The following is a 21,877-nucleotide window of genomic DNA, read 5'->3' on the forward strand; positions in this document are numbered from 1 at the left end:
ACCGGCAGTGGGAGGCGTGGGCTGGGTGCTGCGAAGCCTGCCTGTGCCCGCAGCAATTCCTGCAGGGCTGCCTGCCTGTGCCTGCAGGCTGAGCCCTGTGCCCAGCAGAGACACCTTGGCATCACCCTGGAGCCCAGACTGGGGCAGCCGTGGAGCCCGCAGCAGCACTGCCACCGTGCTGCTCTGCTGGAGCCAGCCCTGGGGGGCTGCGGACTGCGCTGCGGGGTGAGAGGTGAGGGAGAACCCCGAGGGTGGCAAGGGATGGATGGGACAGATTCGGGGACATGGGGGGAAGGGCCAGGACCTGGGTAGTCCGTGCTCACTGCACTGGTTGGTTTGCATGGGTTTGCAGGGACAGGGATGGTGTCCAGCTCCCTCTGAAGTGCCACCACTCACAGGCACCGCTGGACTGCCCCCAAGTGCCACACCACAGCCCAATGCCTGGCACGGCTCCAGTGCCCACTGCCCAGGCATAGGGAGATCTCCGGAGCCAGTTTCCCGCAGGAGGCTGCCTGTTGAAGCCTAGGCAGGGCAGCCAGGGGACAAAAGTGGCCACAGATCCCTCGGGGCGATACAGGCACAAGAAAGAGGGAAATTGCCCCATCTCAGCACCAGGCTGCTGGGCAGAAGTGGGTACAGCCCTTTAACCCTGTGGCAGAGACACCAGCACACACCAGTGCAGGACATCCTCCTCCACACCCCCCTGCCCAGCCCTTTGTGTAGGTCCTACACCAATAAGCAGCCTTCCAGCTGCAATGTCCCCATGCCCTGCACCTCATGCCCTGCTCCCCCAGCTTCTGGGCCAGCTCCTGCCATGGCTGTCCCTCCTCAATGTACACCAGCGTGCAGCTGCTCGCCCCATGGGGACCCCTCTGTGCTCATGTATACAGGGTTGGGCACACACAGCATGCACACCCCACACCCACGCACGTGAGCAGAAGCCCCTGCTGTTCACACGTGCTTGCTGACGGCGTGCCCCCCCACGTGCTCCCAGGAACACCAGCGCCTCCACCAGCCTGGCCACACTTCCCCGTGCCACTCAGGGAACCCTTGCCTGTGCAGACAGAGCTGGGGAGCAGGCAGATGCCTGCGTGGGGGTGCGGGGGCTCATGCAGCAGGGAATCTGGCCTGGCTGTCCCTCAGCAGGTCGGGACGCAGCTCCTGTGGGAGAGGGCAGGGGATGCGTGGGAGCATGCAGGCAGCAGGAAGGAAGCCTGCACCGAACAATAGAGGGAAATGGAGGAACTGGAAAAAGACTCAGTGGCAGCACAGTCAGCACAGATGGTTTAGTGCAGAGCAGCATGATTCATGGGAAAAAGGCCCTCAGTGCTCCACAGAAAGCCCCCAGCTCTGTCCCGGGGCGGTGCCAGCAAATAAGCTGGGGATGGGGGTCCCTGGCAGAGCGGGACCTGGTGGGTGGACACCATGCTGCACGCAAGCCCCAGGCTGTGCCCCTCTGTCCCGAGCTGTGGGTGCTGGCAGCAGGGGCATAGAGGCCCGGCCCGTCTGGGGGTGGGAGGCTGTCCCCCCTCCGTCTGCCCGTGAGTCATGCTGACCTCTCTCATGCCCTCAACAACAGTGAGAGAGAGAAATTATGGTCTGGCCCTTCCGGCTGCAGAGCCCTCCCCAAGCTGGCCGGCACAGCAGCTCATCCCCTGGGAGGGGCCCAGCTGCTCCCCCCCACTATCTGCCTCAGGCAGCCCCCTCCGCCAGGACACCCCCCTGGCTGTGCCAGCTCTCGTTCTCCAACCCAGCTCTGCATGCAACAGAGCCCAGGATGCTGCAGTGTCCAGCATCTGCTCGACTACCCACTCCCCTGTGAGCCCCCGGCTGCTCAGTTCCTGTCTGGGCTCGGGTCACAGCCTCACCGACAAAGCAGGGCCAGGATCCGGCAACTCCGGGGAGGGGCGGAGAGGCTTGGGGCTGAGGAACAACAGGATGCTGGCTTCTTGAGCTGGGAGGTGAGCGACTCTGGGGAGAGCGGTGAGGCGGGGGGACCTTCAGGAGCATCCCGTGCTCCCACCCACAGCATCTGTGCCCTTCACAGAAGCTGGACCCACCCACCCACCTCCTATTCCCTCCTCACCCCCTTTCTCTCCTCCTTCAACAGATGATGGGCTGAGCATCCGTCAAAGAGGCACCCCAGGGCCATGAGCTCCCCGTGCAGTCTTGACTCTGATATCGCAGACTGGCTGACCACCATCCACTTGGAGAGGTACCAGGATGTCTTCAAGAAGCATGGGTACCATGTGGCCAGAGATGCCGCCTGGCTGGGTGGCGATGACCTGCAGCAGCTTGGCATCACCGCCACTGGGCACCGCAAAAGGATCCTGAACTTGGCACAGCAGACAGTGATGCTCAGTCAGTCCCCAGGGGAAACCACAGCAGGAGACACCCATTTTCGAGCCACCGAGGTCCTGGATGCCCCCCAGGCAGGCAAAGATGCCATGAAAGCAGAGCTGGGAGGGGCTACTGATGCCTTTGGGACCCAGCAACGCGTCGCTGCGCCTGCCCAGGCATCGCTTCCAGAGGAGGACCCTGCTCCCCGCCTTGTGAAGCCAGTTCCCAAGCCAAGGACAGTTTTCCTTCGCTCAAAGCCAGAGCAGAGCTTCACACCCGTGCCACTGGCACGCACCACGGTGCCAACACACGGTCCAGGCGGCAACGGGGCACCTGCAGCGTTTGTGGTACTGGAAGGGTTTGTGCCGGGGGAGAGCTCCACGGATTTGGAGAGCCCAGAGCCAGTGCCGCCAGCTGGTTCAGGGGCAGCCGTGGCCATGGGCATGGCAGCATCCCGGCTGCGAGCACGGGAGAGCGCTCGAGAGGAGACACGTCCTCCCCCAGCTCTGGATCACAGACAAACCGTGGAGCCAACAAAGAAATACCCCCCATCTGTCCCATCTGTCCCACCACGGCACAGCCACAGGGGCCAGACAGCCGAGCCCAGCCCTGGAACTGTGCTGGAGGGTCACCCTGCATCCAACCCTCCCCTGCCCACCGCAGCCATCCCAGCCAGAAGAGATCCCTCGCCCTGCCCCAGGGCAGCCTCACAGACGGGATCAGGGCAGGGCAGGGTGGAGATGGTGTCCAACGTCATCTATGAAGGACTCGAGCCCCCATCAGCACCCACTGAGGACTCAGGAGGGGAGGATGGTCCCCAGGGTCAGGGTCTGATTCAGCCCCCGGCTCTGTCCCCGCAGGAGCTGACCCAGCTGGACGACAAGCCTGAGTAAGCAGATGTTTTCCCTCATCCCAGGAAATGGAAGGGGGGGTGCAGAGCAGCCAGAGAGACCCCATCCCCTGGGACCCCATCCCCAGCCTGGCCCTGCCTGCCTCTGGGTGCTGACAAAGCCCCTTTCACCACCCTCCCCATGCCTTCCCCAGGCTCTGCATGGAGCAGTCCTGCAGGGCAGCTGGGATCCCGCTGAGCTGAAAGGGCCCTGGGGCCCCAGATGGCTCAAAGAAGCTGCTGCCCCTCCTTTGCCCCCCCCAGGCAGCAGGGCTGGGTGTCCCTGGCACGGTGAGGGTGTGAGGGCTCTGGGACTGGCTCCTGCTGAGAGCAAGGCAGGAGATGTCAGCCGGGGGCAAGCTCGGGTGGGAAATGGCCAGCAGCCCCATGAGACACAGCCCAGTATGTCCCAGGGTGGGGAGGAGAAGGGAGTAAGGAGGGTGCAGGGAGCAGGGAGGGTATGCTGCACATCCTGGGGAACAAAGCCTGGCTCAGCCCCAGTCAGGCACAGCCTCCAGCCCATATAAGCCAGACAAGAAAACAAGGTGGAAAAACCTCACAGGCTACCACTCTGGCCTGGCTGCAGCCACAGTAACCCCTCTCCTGTTTTCCAGCAGTTCCAGCTGGCCCGGCGGGGGCCTGCCCCCCATCCCACAGAGACCCACCAGCAAGCCAGGTGAGAGCCCCAGGCCACAAGTGTGCAGCGGAGACCTCCTGGTGTCCCCAGGGAAGGGGTGTGTGGGGGACACCCACACACCCTGCCTTTCCCCCAGGTCCTGCCCTGTGCTCCTGCCTCACTCAGGGACTGGGGTGGCCCCAGGCCAAGGCAGGATCCAGCCCCACACGTATTTGGGCTGGCATCTCTGTTACGCCAGATGCCTTGGACATTGGGGTGCACTGTGGGGGTCCCCCTCCAGGGTTGGCAGTCCTGGCTGGTTGCTGTCCGGCAGTAGGCACCACTGACTGCTTTTCCTTCCCATGTCTCATCCCACAGAGGTCAGTGAGCAGCCCGTCAGCCCCTACAGCGAGACCATCTTTGGGCATGTAGCCCCATCCCGGGAGCAGAAGGTGAGAGGACGCTGTGGGATGTTGGCTGTCCCCTGCAGTCTTCTTGCATCCCAGCAGCTGCTGCGAAGTGGGGAGCTGCAGCTGGTGAGACCGTGGTTCCCAGCAATGCCTGGCTGAGCATCACTGCTGGGGTGGGGATCACAGGCTTGAGCCCCCTTCATAGTGGGCCAGGGAGGTTGAGGGGGTCTGGGATGGGAGATGGCAGAGGAGATGTGACAAGTCTCTCCTCCCAGGGTGCTGGCATCGCCTCTAATCAGAGCTATGAGACAGTGTCTGAGCTGGACCTGGAGCGAGAAGCATGCAGGTAGGCATCACCTCCTCTGGGCTACAGGGGCTGGGCTGGGCTCGGGTCTGGGGTTCGCATGTCAGGGGGGCAGGGGACGCCCCTGGGGACAGTCTGAGAGGTAGTGGGCACTTTTCCCCCACCACAGAGCCCATCAGGAGCATCTGGCATCAGGTCAGCAATCTTAAGAAGAGCCAGTGAGCTCAGAGATGAGAAGGAACCATGCTGGTGGGTGGCCCTCGGGGGGCCAGTGCTTACCCACAGATGCTCTGGGTGCACAGCTGGGGCAGTGACAGTGGCACTGGGCACATGCACACCAGGCAGAGCCTGGATTTTGCTGCTGGGAGCAGGGAAACACCAGGAGGAACAGGGCTTGCTCAGAAAGGGAATGACTGAGCTCCAGATGAAGGGATGTGTAAACTCCAAAGGCTCCAGCATCATCAGATCAGCATTTGCTGATCTGTCACACTGTGGTGGACAGTGAGATCGTGAGAGGCACTTTAAAAATGTTTTTGAAATGTACTTTCCATAACTCCTGATAGCATCTCAGAAAGAGGAAGGAAAGCTGCTCTTCCCATTTCAAATGGGGAGGGTTCCTTTTCCTGTGTTGCTTAGAGAGAAGGCGAGCTGCAGCTCTGTCCTTTGGGTCTGCTCGTGGCCTTGCCGGCCAGTGCATCGCCATGCCCCGGCTTTTCTGGCCCCAGTGTTGGTTGGTCCAGCCCACCTCCTGCTCTGGGTGCAAGTCACTGCAGTGTGGCCTGATCCAGCATCACGGTCAGCCACACATTGCAGTCAGATAAAAGCCAACACAGGCCATAGGTGGAGAACTGCAAATACCTGGGAACAAGAGCTTTGTAAACAGAAATACTGAAATCTGCCATGGAGCCTCTGAACCAGCAGTTCAGAGCAGGGCTGGGTGCTGTTCAGTGGCTTCCAAGGAGCTGGGATCCAGAGCATCCCAAGGGCATCGGCCAGGCACTTGCAGCCCTGGACTCACCAGGGGCTTTGCAGCCTGGTCTTGCTGAAAAGAGACAGGACAGAACTGTCAGCAGAGTAGCAGAGGCAGTGGTTCACAGGGTTTTTTTTTTCCCAGCCTGAGCACTAAGGTGGTTGGGGTGTGGGGAGCTGAACAAGAGACAGAAAAGTCTTTGAAGACTTTTGCATGGTGCTCATAGCTTCATTGCCAGCTGCTCCAATGCTTTCCTCCCCTGACCAGCTCCACTGATCTGACAATGATCCTCCTGGAGCAGAGCTATGGGCTCCTGCTCAGCTGCTGAGCCACTGCTGGCCAGCCCTGGACCCTGCCCCTGCCACTGTGGGACCTCCCAATCCTTCTCTTCAGCACTGGTGTTTCTCCAGCTCAGTCAGTTCCTCATCCTGCTGATTGGCACCTGGTCAGTGGGGACAATGCATCTCCTGCAACCCACTAACCCGCTCATTATGGGAAATATTTCCCACTCCCAAACTTCAGTGAGGCCCTCCCAGTCCTTTGACACAATATCTTCATCCTAACTGAGGTACTTCCTCGCTCTGTCCTGGGGGAGTTTCATCCAGACCATGTTGCTGCCTGGGGTCCGGGCAGTGGGTGTCAGTGTTAAAGATGGACAGAGCTGCCTCAGCCAGCAATGAGGTATCCTCAGCAAAGAGGAAGAGGAATGCAAAATTCCCCTTAAAACTGGGAGATGGGTCTCTGAGGGTCCAGCAGAGCCTGGACCATAGGGTGGGATTCACCTGCTTTCATGTTTGAGCACCTTCATCTGAGCTGGTGATGCTCAGCCCCCTGAAATACTGGTGTGGAGGGCAGCATCTGCCCTGCTTCAGACACCAGTCTCACCAGGAGAGAGACAGTGGCACAGCGGTGCCCAGTCACCCCATGGAGCTTGGGGGACTGGGTCAGACAGCAACTCGTCAGGCATTGTGGTGAGAATGGTGCACCCTGCCCTGGTTTGCATCGAGGCCCACCATGAGATGATCCTCTGCCAGATACCTACGTGGCTTACTTCTCCCCACACCTCAAGGCATCTTTCCTGCAGGAAAAGAAACACTGAGAATGGTGTGTTCCTTGACAGCTTATTCCTTATCCCCCTACCTACTTCCAGGTACCCACTCACAGGTTGATTGTCTGGCCCATGACACCCAGCTGACATAACCAGATCCATTAGCAGCTCCTTGCCCCCCTCACCACCAGCAGATCCCTTTCTTCCATCACCCATCCTCCATCCTCCACCAGATCTCCCATGTGAGCAATGACAGGCTGAGACTGTGCCAACTCAGTGCACCTCAGGCATCACCCTCCAGGCTCAGCTGACCTGGAAATACCTTTCAACTAAAAGGAGCACTTGGCATGCTCCTGGGGTGCTGAGTGCGGTCCACTCCAGCTGGGCCATGTGCTTTGCTTGTCCCTGCCAGATGTCAGTTTTCCTCCAGCTCTTTATGGTTTCAGTGGCTGTAAATCATGGCTGTCAAGGATTTTTCCCCTTTTTCTCTTGTCCTGACCCATTCAGCAGGTCTGTTTTCCACTAGGCTCTGGCACTCAAGGCTGATGTCCGCCTGTGATATAGAGTCGTCCAGCCAGCCTGCTCCCTGCCCGGTCCCTCCTGAAGAAGCTGGACACCACGCTGGGACTCCATATCTGCCAAGGCTCTGTTATGCTAATTAAAAGCAATTTTCATTGCACTCTGAGCCTTCAAGCAACCCATGGCCGTTTCTTGTCTTTCTTGCAGACACAGGCCATTTTCTCTCTCCACCCACCTCCTCAGCCCCATCTACCATCTCACTTCTCCAGACCTGACCCCTAGCTGGCTCCAGCCCAACATCCTCCCAGGCAGACTTAGGTCTTGCTTCTGTCCCACATAGTTCAGGGCCATCTAATGTCTGATGGCCTCATAAGGTGCCTGCCCAGGGTCTGAGCACAGGTCCGTGTGCTGCCTTTAGCTGTTATGATGAGGCAATGCTCAAAACCAGCTTTTTGGAGGATTTATGGTGAGAATCAGTATTTGGGGTCATTCGCCTGGTCTAAAAGCATTTCTAGCACTTGGACTTGTGCTGGAGGTAGTTTCTCATATTCAGTACCCCCAGCGAGTTTCTCCTCCGTAAACTTCTCCTTCTACAACATCCCATGGTGAGGAGTCCCACAGGTCAGCCCCTCCTTTCCCATGTGGTTCTGCACCTTGCTCCTGCTGGCTTTGATGTCACCCAGCTCCTGTGACTGAAGCAGTGGTGGCCAGGAGATGCCTGTGCACCCTCCTCATCCTGCTCACAACTTCAGAAACCTGCCCCCATCACGCACCCTTTCCCCACCGGAGATGCCCAGCTTGCTCAGGTGTTCCTCAGACAGAAGCTGTGACAGGGCTCGCACTGTCCTTGCTTTCTTTCTTGGAGCCTTTTCTTCATCTTGGCACTGGATGCGACGAGTGACCCAGTGGCATGGGTGCTCTCCTGTTGATGCTGGGGTGTCCTGGCTGCTGTGACTCTCTTCCTGCCCATCACCATTGCACCTGGGCAGTTCCCCTGTGAGCTTCTGGGGCCGTCAGACATTTTCCAGAATACTTCCTTTTCAGGGAAAGAAAAGTATCTGCTGAGAGGGCTGAGGGGAAGGGGCAGGCTTAGCAGTTTATTTTTATAGTTTCCTTTTATTGTTGTGACTGGATAGTCTCACCAGGCCTGGCTGGGGGGTTTAGTATGGCTTTCCAAAAAAATGAGGTGGATGCAGGAGCTCCACTGGCCCATCTGTCCATCCCAACCCCTTGGCAAAACATTTTGGCTGGACACAAGAGCAGGCAGGAGGGTATCACAGCAAAAGGACCTTCACAGTGCCATGAACACTGGAGTGGTAGAAGGAGACAGCAGGCTGAGACCCCTGGTGAGGGGGTAGCTGGGGTGGGTGTAGATGAGGGAGCAGGACGGGGGATCAGGGAGCTGCCTGGCTTCAGTTTGCTGCCTGGATTGAAATGGAGAATGGAGAGGGGAAGGAGGTGATGCCAGGGGGTTGGAGATGTGTGGTGGCCTGTGCAGTGTTACCCAAGGTGGGGAAGCCCATTTTGCCAACTAGCCCCAGACTTGCCATCAGGTAGGACTGGCTGAGCCTCAGGCTGCTGGTGGCCATAGGACTCATGAGCATTGAGCCTTTGTCCCACTCTTCTCAGGGAGATGCAAACAGCCACATCAGTAGGTACCCCAAGGAGCCCAGGATGGGGCCAGGAGCATCTGCATATGTGAGACATCCCCAAATGGGCTGGCACTGACCAGACCACCACACGGTGAGCAGCCATGCTGCCATAGCCAGGCTCGCTCACAGCCCCATTTCTCACAGGACAAGCAGCGAGTGCAGCAGCGAGGGAAGGAGTGAGGACGAGGAGACCCGGTCCCGGCTCATCGACCGCATCATCCAAAATGACACAGAGGGGTACTCCACTGTGGATGCACCACGGGCCGAGGGTGCCCCTTTCAGCCTGCCGGCCCATCTTTACCCAGACGAGGTCCTGGATGACCTCACCATTTCCCCTTACGCCAGCTTCACATCACTTTCTGAGCCCCGACCCACCATGCTCAGCGGCTGGCTGGACAAACTCTCCCCACAGGGGTACGTGCCCACCCATGGGACAGTCCCCATAGGTAAAACCCCTTTGGACAAGGCTGGTGAGATGGGCACGCTGGTCACCCTGCTACTGGGGCAGCCAGACCTCCCCACAGGTGGAGGACCCTCTTGATTGCCCCAGCTGTGCTTCAAGGGTCTCTGTGCAGTCATTCTTGGGGGAAGGAGGGGGTCTGTGAGCAGATGTAGGGTTCTCGGGGGGGATCATCCGCTTCCCAACATCCCTGTTTTTCTGCCATCCCAACAGGAACTATGTCTTCCAGAGGCGCTACGTCCGTTTTGATGGGAAGAACCTGATGTACTTCAGCAGTGAGAAGGTACAAAAGGGTGGGATGCGGGCAAGGTGGGGAGGGTGCACTGTGCAGCTTAAGTGGGGTGCCTTGACACCACATGAGCTGCCATATTCCCTTTGCCTCCCCTTGTCCTTCTGTAAGGAGACAGCACTGCTTTACCATCACTAGGGTGGAGCAGCCATGGCACCTTGTGCCTGGGGGACTCCGAACATAGCCTCACGCCATAGGAAACACAGGGTAGCAAGGGAGCAGGTGAGGGGGCCCTGCTGACTCGCAAGCCCTGGGACAGGCTGCAAAATGGGGGGTCTCTGGGTCCCATCCGTGATCCCATCCCCCCCTGAATCCTCAGCTCCTGCCCAGCTGCTGGTGTCCCTTGGACTCTGCTATGAGGCAGCACCCAGCCGAGCACCCAGAGGATGTGCTACACGTGGAGGAGCTTTTCTCACTGTGGGTGCTGGCACTGTGGGTTAGGAGTGTGGGGTGAGACAACCCTTTCCTGTCCCACATCCTCTCATCCTTCTGTGGGGGCTCTGCATGGCCTCGTTAGGCCTCCTGTGGGGTGCTGGTGGTTGCCACGCCATCTGGGGTGACAGACACTGCTGTCCCAGTCCCACCACACAGCCAGCCAGGCTGGTCTCACACCAGAGACACCCATGCAAAAACAGGTACCATGCATGGCCCCAGAGCAGCCACTGTTGCAGGAGCTTGTAGACATCTCTGACACATCCCCTTACCTCTGCTGTTATGGTGCCAGTGTGCCTGGCAAGGTGGGTACTGGGGTGGCCAGGCTATGGAGGTGCCCCACAGGAAGGGAAAAGGGGTAACTCTGCCTGGGGCTTGTTCCAGGAGCCCTACCCCAAGGGGGTGATCCCACTGTCTGTGATTGAGATGGCTCGCTCCACCAAGGACAACAAGTTCCAGGTCTTCACCAGCCACCGGATCTTTGTCTTCCGTGCTGAGAATGAGGGTAAGTGAAGACCAGGGCCAGGACCCACCAGTCCCCAAGGAACCATCCCTGACTCCCTCCTCCAGCCAGAGCATCCTGAGGGCAGCTCTCACCCTGTCCCTAAAACATCTAGCCACAATGAGCGAGGGGACCTCTCCCCTGCCATGTCTGTCGGGTGCTCTGCTCCATGCCAGGGCTGTTGGGAAAGGCTCAGACCTGCTCCCTCATGCCCGGTTCCCAGCCCAGAGGAATGAGTGGTGCTCCACGCTGCAGAAGAAGGTGATGGACCAGCGCCTGGTGGGATGCCGGCCCCAGCCCGCCAACACCGCTCACTGCCAGAAGTCAGGCGTCCTGGAGCTGAAGGGCCAGAAGTCCAAGGTGTTTGCAGCCCTGAGCCTGCCTGAGATGTGGCTGTACAAGAGTGAGCAGGTTTGTGGCCAGACCAAACACCCTGCTGGCACAGAGGGCTGCGCCAGCAATGAATGGGATAAGAGCAATGGAGGGATGGAGGGAGCTTAGCCAGGGGCAGTGCCAAAGGCAGAGCAGAGAGGAAAAGGACAGGCAGGAGAAAGGGAATGGCAGAGCAGGATCTCCTCGCTATCACCAAGTTATCTTCATCTTTGCCAGGCACTTAGGTGTTGGTCACACTGAAATGTCCCAATCCATCACAGGACAGGTGGATCAATGACAACAAAACCACCAGCAAACATGCCTACTGCAGTGCAGGCTTGCCACGTGGGAGGCAGCAGGTCTCTGCCGGCCAGTCGCACCCTGCCTGCTGCCCGTGGAACTCCCCACATCCTGCCTCCTGAATTTTCTTAGCAACCCTGGTTTTCTTCCATTCACCTTGTTTTACTTTGCCTGACTTGCACAAAGCAACATTCAAGCCTCTGTGGTTTTTGCTCAAGCCGACGCTTTATGAGTGCACCTGACTTAGTGTGAACTCAAATCCCCAAAACAGAAGGACTTGAATGGCCAGGTTTCAAGGGCTATGGGCAGAACTTGCCTTTCATTTGAAGGCATGATGTATTTGCAGGATGCTTTATGTCAGCCCACATGAGACGTGGCAGGGTACCGGGTCTGGCTTGTCCAGGCAAAGCAGGGATGGGGTGCTGGGAAAGCTGGACACAGCTCCCTGGCTCCAGTATCATGGGCATGTCTGGGTGGTGTGTCCACTGCAGCTGCTGCACTGCAGAGCCAGCACCACTGTCACTCTGAATTTCAGTTCTTTAAAATGGGCATTGGCATTTGCTTGATTGAGATGCGTGGGTCCACCATCCGTGAAGCCAAGAACCGCAGCTTCGAGCTCATCACTCCCTCCAAAATATTCAGGTACCTCAGGCAGCCGGGTGGAACAAGATGGGGGAGCAGCTGGGTGCTGGACCCAGGTGCTGGTTGCTCCAGACCCCTGAGTTTTGGCTGTGCTGGTGCTCATAGCTTCGTGGCAGAGTCAGAGTGGGAGAAGCGGGAGTGGATGGAGGCCCTGCAGGAGGCCATAGCTGAGACACTCTATGACTACGAGGTGGCAGAAAAGATCTGGTCCAACAAAGCCAACAAATACTGTGCAGACTGCTGGGCTCAGAGTCCCGACTGGGCATCCATCAACCTGTGTGTGGTCATCTGCAAGCAGTGTGCAGGCCAGTACATCTCCCTGGGAGGCACATGGGGGTCCCAGCAGGTGTGGGCTGGCCCTGCCTGGCAGGCAGGGTGCTGGCTGGGTGATGGGTGCATCCTGGGTACCGGTTCCCCTGGCAGGACCAAGGGGTGCTCACTCTCCTAATCCTTGCAGGGCAGCACCGCAGCCTGGGCTCCAACATTTCCAAGGTGCAAAGTCTGAAGCTTGACACCAGTGTCTGGTCCAATGAAATCGTACAGGTAGAGACACTCAGGGCAGGGCACTGGGGCTGGCATGGCATGTTCAGGGGCCAGGCTCTGGGCAAGGCACCAGCCCCACAGTCTCCCCCAGGATGCAGGGACACTGGGCATCCTGCTCCTCCTGGCTGGCCCTGGTGCTCACCATGACCATGGGACTCTCCTGTAGCTCTTCATTGTGCTGGGAAATGACCGAGCCAACCGGTTTTGGGCTGCTCGCCTCCCCACTGCTGAGGCCCTCTACCCAGACGCCACTGCTGAGCAGAGACGGGACTTCATCTCACGCAAGTACCGAGAGGGACGGTACCGCCTGCCCCATCCCCACTGTGCCACTCAGGAGGACGTGCTCCAGGTAAGGGCCACCTCAGAGTACAGCCAGGATGCTGGGGTGCTGGGAACCATCCCAGAGCTCTGGGTCTGAGATACCAACACCAGCTTGGCTGCGTACACCCACACCCTCATGTCAGGTAGTTCTCGGGGCTCAGGTAGGAGTTGTGACCCACTTTGCCTGTTTTTGAGCACCCCTGGCAGTGGGCTGGGGGTCTCCTTGAGCCACAATGTGGTCCCTACAGGCATCTGTCTCATCCCAGGCACTGTGCACTGCAGTGGCAGGACCAGCCCTGCTCAAGACCATCCTGCAGTTCTTCTCAGCCTCGGAGGCTGGGCTGGCAGCTGACCCTGCTGCCTGTGAGGTGGCCACAGGGGCAGACCTTTGCTGGGGACTGGAGAGAAAAAGGCCCAGGAACCATTCAGGTAACAAGAACCCTCAAGCTCCATCTGGCTGTAGGGGGGGGGTGTGTGGTGTGTGCTTCTTCCTTGGCATTGCCCCTGCCCCCCACAGCACACCCCAAGGCTGGAGACAGCCAGGGCATCAGGTCCCGTGGTTCCCTGGGGGACCCACCTGCCCCATTGCACTCCTCTTTTGGGATGGGACAAGGCAGCAGCTTCCTCTGGAGCCCCTTTTCAGGGAACCCCATGCCTGAGACACTGACTTGCCTACACCTGCATGAGTAGGGTCTCCCCACTCCTCTGGTACTCATGCTTTGGTGGGTGCCTGCTCTCATCCTGCTTTCAGCACAATTCCCCGCAGGGAGTGCCAGCGCACAGGAACCGCATCTGGAGGGAGTCTACAATGAGATCACACAGCCAGTGACACACAGTGGGTACCTGTACCGGGCCATGGCCCCCCTCAAGCTCCCAGGAACCAAGAAAAGCAAAGAGGGTAAGTGTGGGGACCATGGGAGGGCAGCCAGTGGGGTGCCCACTCCAGGGCTGCTGACCTCCCCCCCGTCCTGCAGACTTCCAGCGCACGTGGTGCTCCCTGGAGAGAGCCCTGCTCTTCTTTGAGACAGAGAAATGCACTGAGCCCTTGGGCCACATTGAGAGTGGGGACCTCATCTCCCTGGGCGTGAACAGAGCCCAGGCACTCACCAGCCCTGGCCCCACTGAAAGGTACACCCAGCTGTGCCCCCACTGCATGCCCAGAATGCCTGTGGGCACAGAGAGAGCAGCGTGGGCATTGGTCTCTGCTTGGTGCAATGGTCTGGTCTGGCTCTGGGTGCAGGTTTGGGGTAGGGGGCTGTCCTGATGGGCTGGTTCATCTTCCATAGGTTTCGCTTCACCCTTGAGCTCTTCCTTGCTGGGGAAAAAGTGCAGCAGCTGGGAACCGATGGGCCTGAGACCCTGCAAGCCTGGGCCAGTGCCATCGGCAAGGTGAGCCAGCCTCAGCACCCCATGGCACTGGTGGGTCCCTGGGCTCTGTCCTCACTTCCCCACTGTGATTCCTCCACCTCCCCGTGATCTTCATCCTCTGTGGCAAGCACCTTCTTCCCTTTGCAGGGGCTCATGTCCTCCCTGGTGACCTGCCCCCATCCTTCTGGGGGTCTGTGCTCAGGTGCTGAGCCTTGTCTTTACCCAGCTCATCTCTTTGCTCCATCCTACAGTGGTTCACACCCATGAGCTGTCACTGCCTGCTGGGTTACGAATTCCAGCGCGTGGGCCAGCTACGCTACAAGTGCATGCTCAACCCTGAGCGATGGCAGCAGGCCTTCTTCATCCTGCAGAAAGCCCACCTCTTCATCTGCCCCACCGATGATGATGGGGCTGAGGACAGCATCAACCTCCGGCGGCTGCAGGAGCTCAGTGAGTTCTGTGCCACAGCCCAGGACCAGTACCATATGGTGGCGGGCCATGCATGCTCTGACCCCTCTACTTCTCACCCCAATGCAGGTCTCGTTCCCCCCACGGAGACCCCAGAGAAGAAGGAGCTGATGATCCTTGTGGAGATGGGGAGGTGAGTCCTGGCTGCGGAAATGACAGATAATGAGCCAAGCAACCTCAGCAGGCTGCCCAGGGCAAAGGCACTCATGCATGAGTTGATATTGATCCCAAACCCACAGTGGGGATGCTACTGGCACAACAGGGCTGTGGCCAGGGTGTTTACAGAGGTCACCCAAACCCAGGGTGTCTTGCTGGGGTAGGGTGTCCTTTGGCTTAGCTTGGCTGTGCCACACTACCTGTCCCAGAGCCAGGCTGTGCCTACAGGCAGGAGGGGATGACCTGCCCCCTCGGCAACCTTCATTCCCTCTTTTCTGCCCTTGTTCTTCTCAGGACATTTTACCTGCAGGGCTTGTCACGGGCGGACTCAGCGGCATGGTACACTGACATCCAGGCATCAGCAGGGGGCCGGGGCAATGCACTGCGGGACCAGCAGTTGAGCCGGGGTGACATTCCCATCATTGTGGACAGCTGCATTGCCTTCATCACGCAGTATGGTGAGCTCAGCATGGCAGCAGCATGGTCAGAGCATCCTCCAACACACATGGGGTGGCCAATGAGTCCAAGCAGGAGGCACCGCTCTCAGGGCACCAGCCCTGTTAGGGATTCCTCAAGCAGGATTGGGCCCCCATGACCCCACCATGACCCCACGTCCCTGTCCCAGGGCTGCGGCATGAGGGTATTTACCGCAAGAATGGAGCCAAGTCCCGGATCAAGGTACTGATGGAGGAGTTTCGGCGGGATGCTCGCAACGTCAAACTGCGCATCAATGACAACTTCATCGAGGATGTCACTGATGTGCTGAAGAGGTTCTTCCGTGAGCTGGAAGACCCTGTCTTCACCCTGGAGCTGCACCCACAGTGGAAGGAGGCTGCAGGTATCTCCTTCACCTCACACTTGCTCCCACACCAGGCTGCCTGACAGCGACCCCTTGGACCTATGTCCCTCAGGGAGGTGTCCTGGTACCATGTCAGCTCTGGGTCTGTTGGGTTCAGCAACGGTCCATGACTTGGTTTTCTCCCTGCAGAAATCTCCTCGAAGCCCCAGCGCCTGGAACGGTACAAGGAACTCATTCATCGCCTGCCTCGCCTCAATCACAAGACCCTGGCTGCGCTCATCGGGCACCTCTACCGGTCAGTAGGCCACCTCCCTGCAGGGCGCCCTGGTCCAGACAGGGTCCCCAAGGCCAGGCCATAGTGTGGCATCTCGCTGCTGCCTAAGGCATGCTGGTTCCCATCCCTGTGAGCCAGGGAGAGCCCAGTGCCCATGCCCTGCCCCATCAGTCCCCCAGTCAGTGCTGGGGTGTCCTGGAGCATGTTACTCTGGGACACCTCAAACATTCCCAAAGTCATCCTGCAGCAAGGGAGAGTGACAGGAGGTTTGGGAGTAGGGGACACCCGCCTATAGAATGGAAACTTCACCCAGTGCCCAAAAAAAGACGGGAAAAACCAAATTCCTATCCCAAACTCAGAGTATGAGATGGGGCTGTTTTGTGGTTTGATGGCAGCTGGGAGTCCTTGGAAAAGGAACTGCCCAGCTTAAAGTTGCCACTGCTGGGGAGCTGGGGAAAAATGGGCTTTTCTTCAGGAGAGTTTGTATGATGCAAAGGAGGGTGGCTGGGGCTGAAACCCCATCCAGAGTGAGACCAACCCCTCATCTCTGTCCACCTTGTCTCAGGGTGCAGAAATGTGCAGATCTCAACCAGATGAGCACCAAGAACCTGTCGCTGCTCTTTGCACCCAGTCTCTTCCAGACTGATGGCAAAGGGGAGCACGAGGTCAAGGTGATGGAAGACCTCATTGACAACTATGTCAGCATCTTCAATGTAAGCTCTCTGCAGGGTCTTTGCCAGCCCACTCTGTGCTGGCTCTGTCCATCTCCCCTTGTATCCCTCCATACTGCCTGCCTCTGCCTCGCCCTGCATCCCTTTATCCTGGCCATGTGCCCTCAAGCCATATCCCACTCCTCACTGACTCCATGTGTGTCCTTCTCACCCTGTGCACCCTTCCTCTGGCAGATTGACGAGGACCAGGTATCCCAGATGGATCTGGAGAACAGTCTTATCACCACCTGGAAGGACACCCAGGTACCAGGGATGTGCTTGCTGGCCCCCATCACAAGGGACCCCTGGGCTGGTGGGACTGCCTGGAGGATGGGGGCACTCCCAGCTGCCCACCTTGGGTCCCCGCTGTCCCACACCACATATTTGGGGAAGGACCTTCCCCTGCTTGTCTCCCTTTTGCTCATCACCTTGAGGCTCCTGCCCAGCAGAGAAGCAGCCTCAGCTCCCTGGGACACCTTCACCAGCCCCTGGGGAGAGGGAATGTGCACAGCACCCGTCCCAGCACAGCATCAATGCCACCTGCTTTTCCCCCAGCTCTCACAGGCAGGGGACCTCATCATCGAGGTTTACCTGGAGCAGAAGCTGCCGGATTGCTGCATCACCCTGAAGGTGAGTCCCAAAGGAGGGCCATGCCAGAGGAAGCAAGGAGGGATGCAGGCTTCTGAAAAAAAAAAAAGAAAGAAAGAAAAAAAAAGGCAAAAGCAGAAGAGAAAAAGAAAGAAAAGGCAAAAGCAGGAGGGAAAAAAAGGGAAGAAGAAAAAAAAGGTCCCAGCCTGTCCCTGGGAGCCATCCTGCCACCACCCACTGCAGCTTCCCTATGTCCGCCCCCAGGTGTCCCCCACGATGACAGCAGAGGAGCTCACCAACCAGGTGCTGGAGATGCGCAATGTGGCAGCCAGCCTGGACATCTGGCTGACCTTTGAAGCCCTGGAGAATGGGGAGCTGGGTGAGCATGGTGGGATAGCACAGGAGGATGCTCTCAGTGTGGCTGGGCTGGTGAGGAGGAGGTGTGAGGTATGGGTGGGCAGCTTGCTGCCACTGGCAGGGGGGATGGAGACTGGCACAGGAAGGGGATGCAGCAGTGAGAGTGTCCCTGCCTCCCCAGAGCGACCCCTGCACCCCAAGGAGAAAGTGCTGGAGCAAGCTTTGCAGTGGTGCAAACTCCCAGAGCCCAGTGCCGCTTATCTGCTGGTGAGGAAGGTCCCCATCGGTGAGGGCAGCTGTCTCTTCACAGGTAAGGCAATCACAAAGGGTCCCAGCCACTAGGGCTGTCCACAGAGTGGGACAGCTCTGCCTGTGCTTCCCTTTGCCTTGGCTACGACCCCGCAGCCTTCAGGAGCACATCCCTGAGACCCACAGTGGGATCTCACTGCAATACCCCAGCCACCCCCCTACCTGCTTCCAGCCCCCCTGACCCCCATCTCCCCACCCACACTGGGCAGGTGTCAAACGTGAGACCCCCAAGTGCGGGCTGCTGAAATGCCGCGAGGAGCCCCCCAGACTGCTGGGGAACAAGTTTCAGGAGCGCTACTTTGTCATCCAGGATCGGAGGCTGCTGCTGCTCAAGGAGAAGAGGGTACCCAGGGGATGCTGCAAGGGTGGACCTGTGCCCTGAGGGTGGGAGGAGAGGCAAGGAAGGGGAGCCTGGGGACAGCAGTGGCACGGTGGTGGCTGTCCTCCTGGCAGGGAGGCTGGCACCAAACTGGGCTGACTCAATAGATCTCCTTCCCCAGAGTGCCAAGCCAGAGCGCGAGTGGCCCCTGGACACAGCCAAGGTTTACATGGGCATTAAGAAGAAGCTGAAGCCACCAGCCCAGTAAGTGGCACCTTCCAAGTCATGGCTCTGGGGTACACAACCCTTGGTCCCTGCACCCGGCACATGCTGGGAGCATGCCAAGCCCCACCGGGACCCAAAGCTGGGACAAGCTCAGACCCCTGCCCCACTGCCCATGAACCCCAGGCTGTGTCTGGGCTTGGTGGTGCTGCCCCACAGCCTGTCTCCTCCTTTCGCCAGGTGGGGTTTCACACTGAGCCTGGACAAGCAGCAGCTGTGAGTATCTGCCCCTACTGTCCTGGGGCTGGGGGGATGTTGAGATCTGTCCCCAGTTCTAGTGGGAGTGGGACAGCCAGGGGCAGTGCTACAGGGCCCTGGAGGTCAAAGTAGAGCTGGTACCTTGCTGAGACACTCAAGGGACAGAGTGGTGAGGCCACATGCTCCCTGGCACAAGGTGGGGGCCAGGCTCCAGGGGCAATCCATCTCCATGCCACACACCTTTCCTACCTCCCCATCCACGCCAGCACTCTGGGGAGATGCATCTTCCAAGCACCCAGCACCAGGCTCCAGAGGGACCTGCTCACCCTGCCCAGGTGTGCAGATCACCTGCATGGCTGTGCTGCCTGCCAGCCTTCATTCAACACTGCTCGGTGTCCCCGCACACCCAACAGCAGGTGCTCCTGCACCCTGCACTGAGCTAGGGTCCCTGCCCTGGCCTCCCTGGCACCACTGGGTGCCTGGGCATACCCATGCATCCCACTGATCCTGTCCCCGTTTCCCTGACACTGCCAGTGCTGCAGCAGCACATCACCTGCTCCTGACGTGGGGCTGTGATATTCTTCTAAGGGCAGCAAGGACAGCTGAGCCAAGGTGCCTCATGGCTGCTCAATAAGCTCTCGCCTTGCCCTGAAGCAGCGATTCAGGCATGCAGTTTCAGAGGTGCAGCCTCTCTGGGTATAGTTGTGCCTGACAGCCTAGGGCTCACAGGCAAGTTGACAAGGGGACCTGGGCCCCGCTGGCCCTGCTCCCTCACAACTTCTCACATGACTCCTCTGCAGGTACCTCGTGTGCTCGGGGCGGGCTGAGCTGTGGGACTGGACCACCAGCATCCTCAAGGCTCAGGTGAGTGCAGGCTGGCCATGCCACCCAGCTGGGCTGCACTGGGACAGGAGGGGCCTGGCCAGGCAGCATGGCATGACCCCCTCTCCCTGTCCTGTCCCTGTGCACAGCATGATGACCTGCGCCCCGTGATCATGCGCCGGCGCTCCTCCTCTGACCTCGCCAAGCAGAAGTTTGGCACCATGCCGCTGGTGCCCCTGCATGGGGACAGCACTGATGCCACCATGCTCTCCGCCAACCAAACCCTGGTAAAGCCCCAGCAGCTACGCCTGCCCATGGGTGCTCCTGCATCCACCCAGGTCCATGCACCCATCTCAAGACCATGTGCCCACTCCAGGGCCCTGGAGGGGGTGCAAGCTGCCTGGCACTGATGAATGTTTTTGGTGTGTTTCCCTGTGCTTGGGGGTGGGGGTGGGGGGGGTGGGGCGGGTTGGGTGTGTGAGTGTGGTTGTGTGTGCTGCATGCTGTGCTCCTGTCTGTGGCAGCTCTCCATGCATGCAGGGCACTGTGAGGGCACTTGGAGTGCTGCACCCCAGTGCCCATCCTCTGCCTGCCAAGGCATCCGTGTCCCTGCTCTGCACTACTGTGTGCTTACCTCTGCCCATCTCCTCTGTTTCTAGCGCCGCCTGCACACGCGAAGAACTTTGTCCATGTTCTTTGTAAGTACCCGCACATGTGGAGCATGTCTGTTGCTGGCTTTGCACCATGCCTCCTGGCTCTGGCAGCATGGGCTTGCCTGCAGCATCCCACCTGCACTCGGAGACATGCCCAGGCCATCCTGCCCAAGCTGCATGGCAGAGATGGAGATGCTCATTGCTCTGTGTACCCCATACCCAGGGATGGAGGTCCCTGCATGGTCCCAGTGCATGCAAGCATGACAATAGTCCAGCCCAGTTCCCAGAGCCTCTCCCATTGGGTTCATATTGCCCAGAGGGGAATCAACATAAGAAATTCGAGAAAATGGGTTTGAGTTCCCCTCACCATCAGGTTATTTCCATGGGGGCCACCTGCCTGGACTTCACCTGGCTTTGTGCTCTGCATGGCCACCCATCTGCCCTCCCCACCCCAAACCACCTCTGGCAAGGAATGCTGAGCTGGTGCCACAGCTTGGTGGCAGGGATCATGCCTCACAGGGACCAAAACGCTCACCCTCCATCAGCGATGGAGGAGAAAGGGCAACAGTGCTTGAGCCAAGAGACCTGATGGAGGGTGAGTCTCCTGCAGTCATCAGGCCCATGGGCAGGGGGCAAGGCTCCCCAGGCAGGACCCGAGTGCAGGGAGGGGAAGGTGGTGGGGGGATGGAGGGGTACAGCTGAGCAGTGCAGACAGTGCCCCTCACCCTGACCCCCCACCCTCCCCCAGCCCATGAAGATTCACCAGGACTCCCTAGAGGAGCAGCAGGAGAAGGAGGTGGACGCCGATCCTGTCTATGAGGAGGTGGGCAGCTTCCCTGAGCTGGCTGCGCTGGAGCTGGAGCAGGGGCTGTTGGCAGACCTGTCAGCCATGCCCCCCGTGGACAGGTCCAAGAAGCCAGCCCCATTTCCTGAGCAGCCCCCAGCCACGGCGCTGCGCTCCTCACTGCCTGCCAGCCCAGCCCAGAGGGTGGCAGGTCCCTCTGTCACCAAAGCCCTGTCTCTTGAAAGGGGCTTGAACCTGGAGAGTGACAAAGTTCCAGCCCAGGGGCTCAGACCCACCAAAACGGCCTCTCTGGAGAGGAATGTGGAGCCTTCCCTGGTGCTGGCCAGGGACTGGGAGCAGACAGCCACACCAGGGAGCAGTCCTAACAAGGAGACCTCCCTGGAGATCCCCAGAAAGAGGAGCATGCAGCCTCCCTCACCCATCAATGACAAACTCATCCAGGAGCTCAGCAGCGTCATCCTCAAGAAGAATGAGGGCCAGCCACCAGGGCCAGGCCAGCCAGTGACGTGACCCACCGTGCCAAAGGGGTGGCCACCAACCTGGGGGTCAAGTCGTACCCGGCAGCAGCGATGATGGGTACTCCACGCTCCCACATCAGGGAGCCTGCACCCTCCTCCTCCTGACCCCAGAGCCGGGCTGGGAGCAGGGACCAGTGGGGACCAGGGGACTAGTGGGGACCAGGATGCAGAGCCATGGTACCCCCTCTTTGGAGGGCTGGGGGTGCTGCCACGTGGGCTCTTGCTTGTGGGTGGCATGTCTGTCATCAGGCCCAGCACCAAGGGAAGCAAGTAAAAGAGAAAATAAAACACGGTGCCTGCGTGTTTTGGGAGCATGGCACAGTGTCAGGCAGGGGAGCATGCAGTGCCTGCCAGCGTGGTAGATAACACCATGATGTCCCCTCTCCAGCACTGGGCTCACAGGACAGGGTCAGGACACCCACGTGATCCTCCACTTCCCTTCTTATATCTACTGTGGCATATTTGGGGGGGGTGGGGGGGCAACAGGAGTAGAGCTGGCTGTGTGTGCCGGGCGCATAGTCCTGGCAATGGAGGCCAGCTCCTGCTCAGCTGGGGTATTTATACCTGTTCCTTCCACCAGCAGGGAGAAATAAAGGTTTATTTGTACTCTGGAGGGTCTGTTCACTGCAGAAGGAGCAGTGA

At 59.2% G+C, this 21,877-nt stretch overlaps 1 protein-coding gene across 7 annotated transcripts; it reads left to right on the top strand.

Annotated features, from left to right (window-relative positions):
* Positions 1-27: 27 nt before the first annotated feature.
* On the top strand, positions 28-21,846 carry ARAP3 (ArfGAP with RhoGAP domain, ankyrin repeat and PH domain 3). 7 transcript variants are annotated; one of them, XM_040603157.1, is made up of 34 exons: positions 28-232; positions 2,111-3,229; positions 3,844-3,905; positions 4,224-4,297; positions 4,531-4,601; positions 8,893-9,162; positions 9,422-9,491; positions 10,314-10,434; positions 10,655-10,842; positions 11,639-11,745; positions 11,851-12,050; positions 12,203-12,288; positions 12,455-12,637; positions 12,876-13,038; positions 13,361-13,507; positions 13,584-13,737; positions 13,896-13,998; positions 14,229-14,427; positions 14,515-14,578; positions 14,896-15,059; positions 15,227-15,439; positions 15,590-15,695; positions 16,240-16,387; positions 16,580-16,648; positions 16,940-17,014; positions 17,237-17,351; positions 17,511-17,639; positions 17,848-17,981; positions 18,139-18,221; positions 18,420-18,455; positions 19,238-19,301; positions 19,409-19,546; positions 19,919-19,957; positions 20,661-21,846. In XM_040603157.1, exons 2-34 carry the CDS (start codon positions 2,151-2,153, stop codon positions 21,225-21,227), a joined length of 5,421 nt encoding a protein of 1,806 aa, XP_040459091.1. In that variant the 5' UTR covers positions 28-232; positions 2,111-2,150; the 3' UTR covers positions 21,228-21,846. The 7 variants fall into 7 exon arrangements, with proteins under 7 accessions (XP_040459091.1, XP_040459095.1, XP_040459094.1 ...); XM_040603161.1 differs by having other exon boundaries at positions 13,376-13,507; XM_040603160.1 differs by having other exon boundaries at positions 3,847-3,905.
* Positions 21,847-21,877: the final 31 nt, after the last annotated feature.

Source organism: Falco naumanni, chromosome 8 (genome assembly GCF_017639655.2).
Source record: "Falco naumanni isolate bFalNau1 chromosome 8, bFalNau1.pat, whole genome shotgun sequence".
Classification (NCBI taxonomy): domain Eukaryota; kingdom Metazoa; phylum Chordata; class Aves; order Falconiformes; family Falconidae; genus Falco; species Falco naumanni.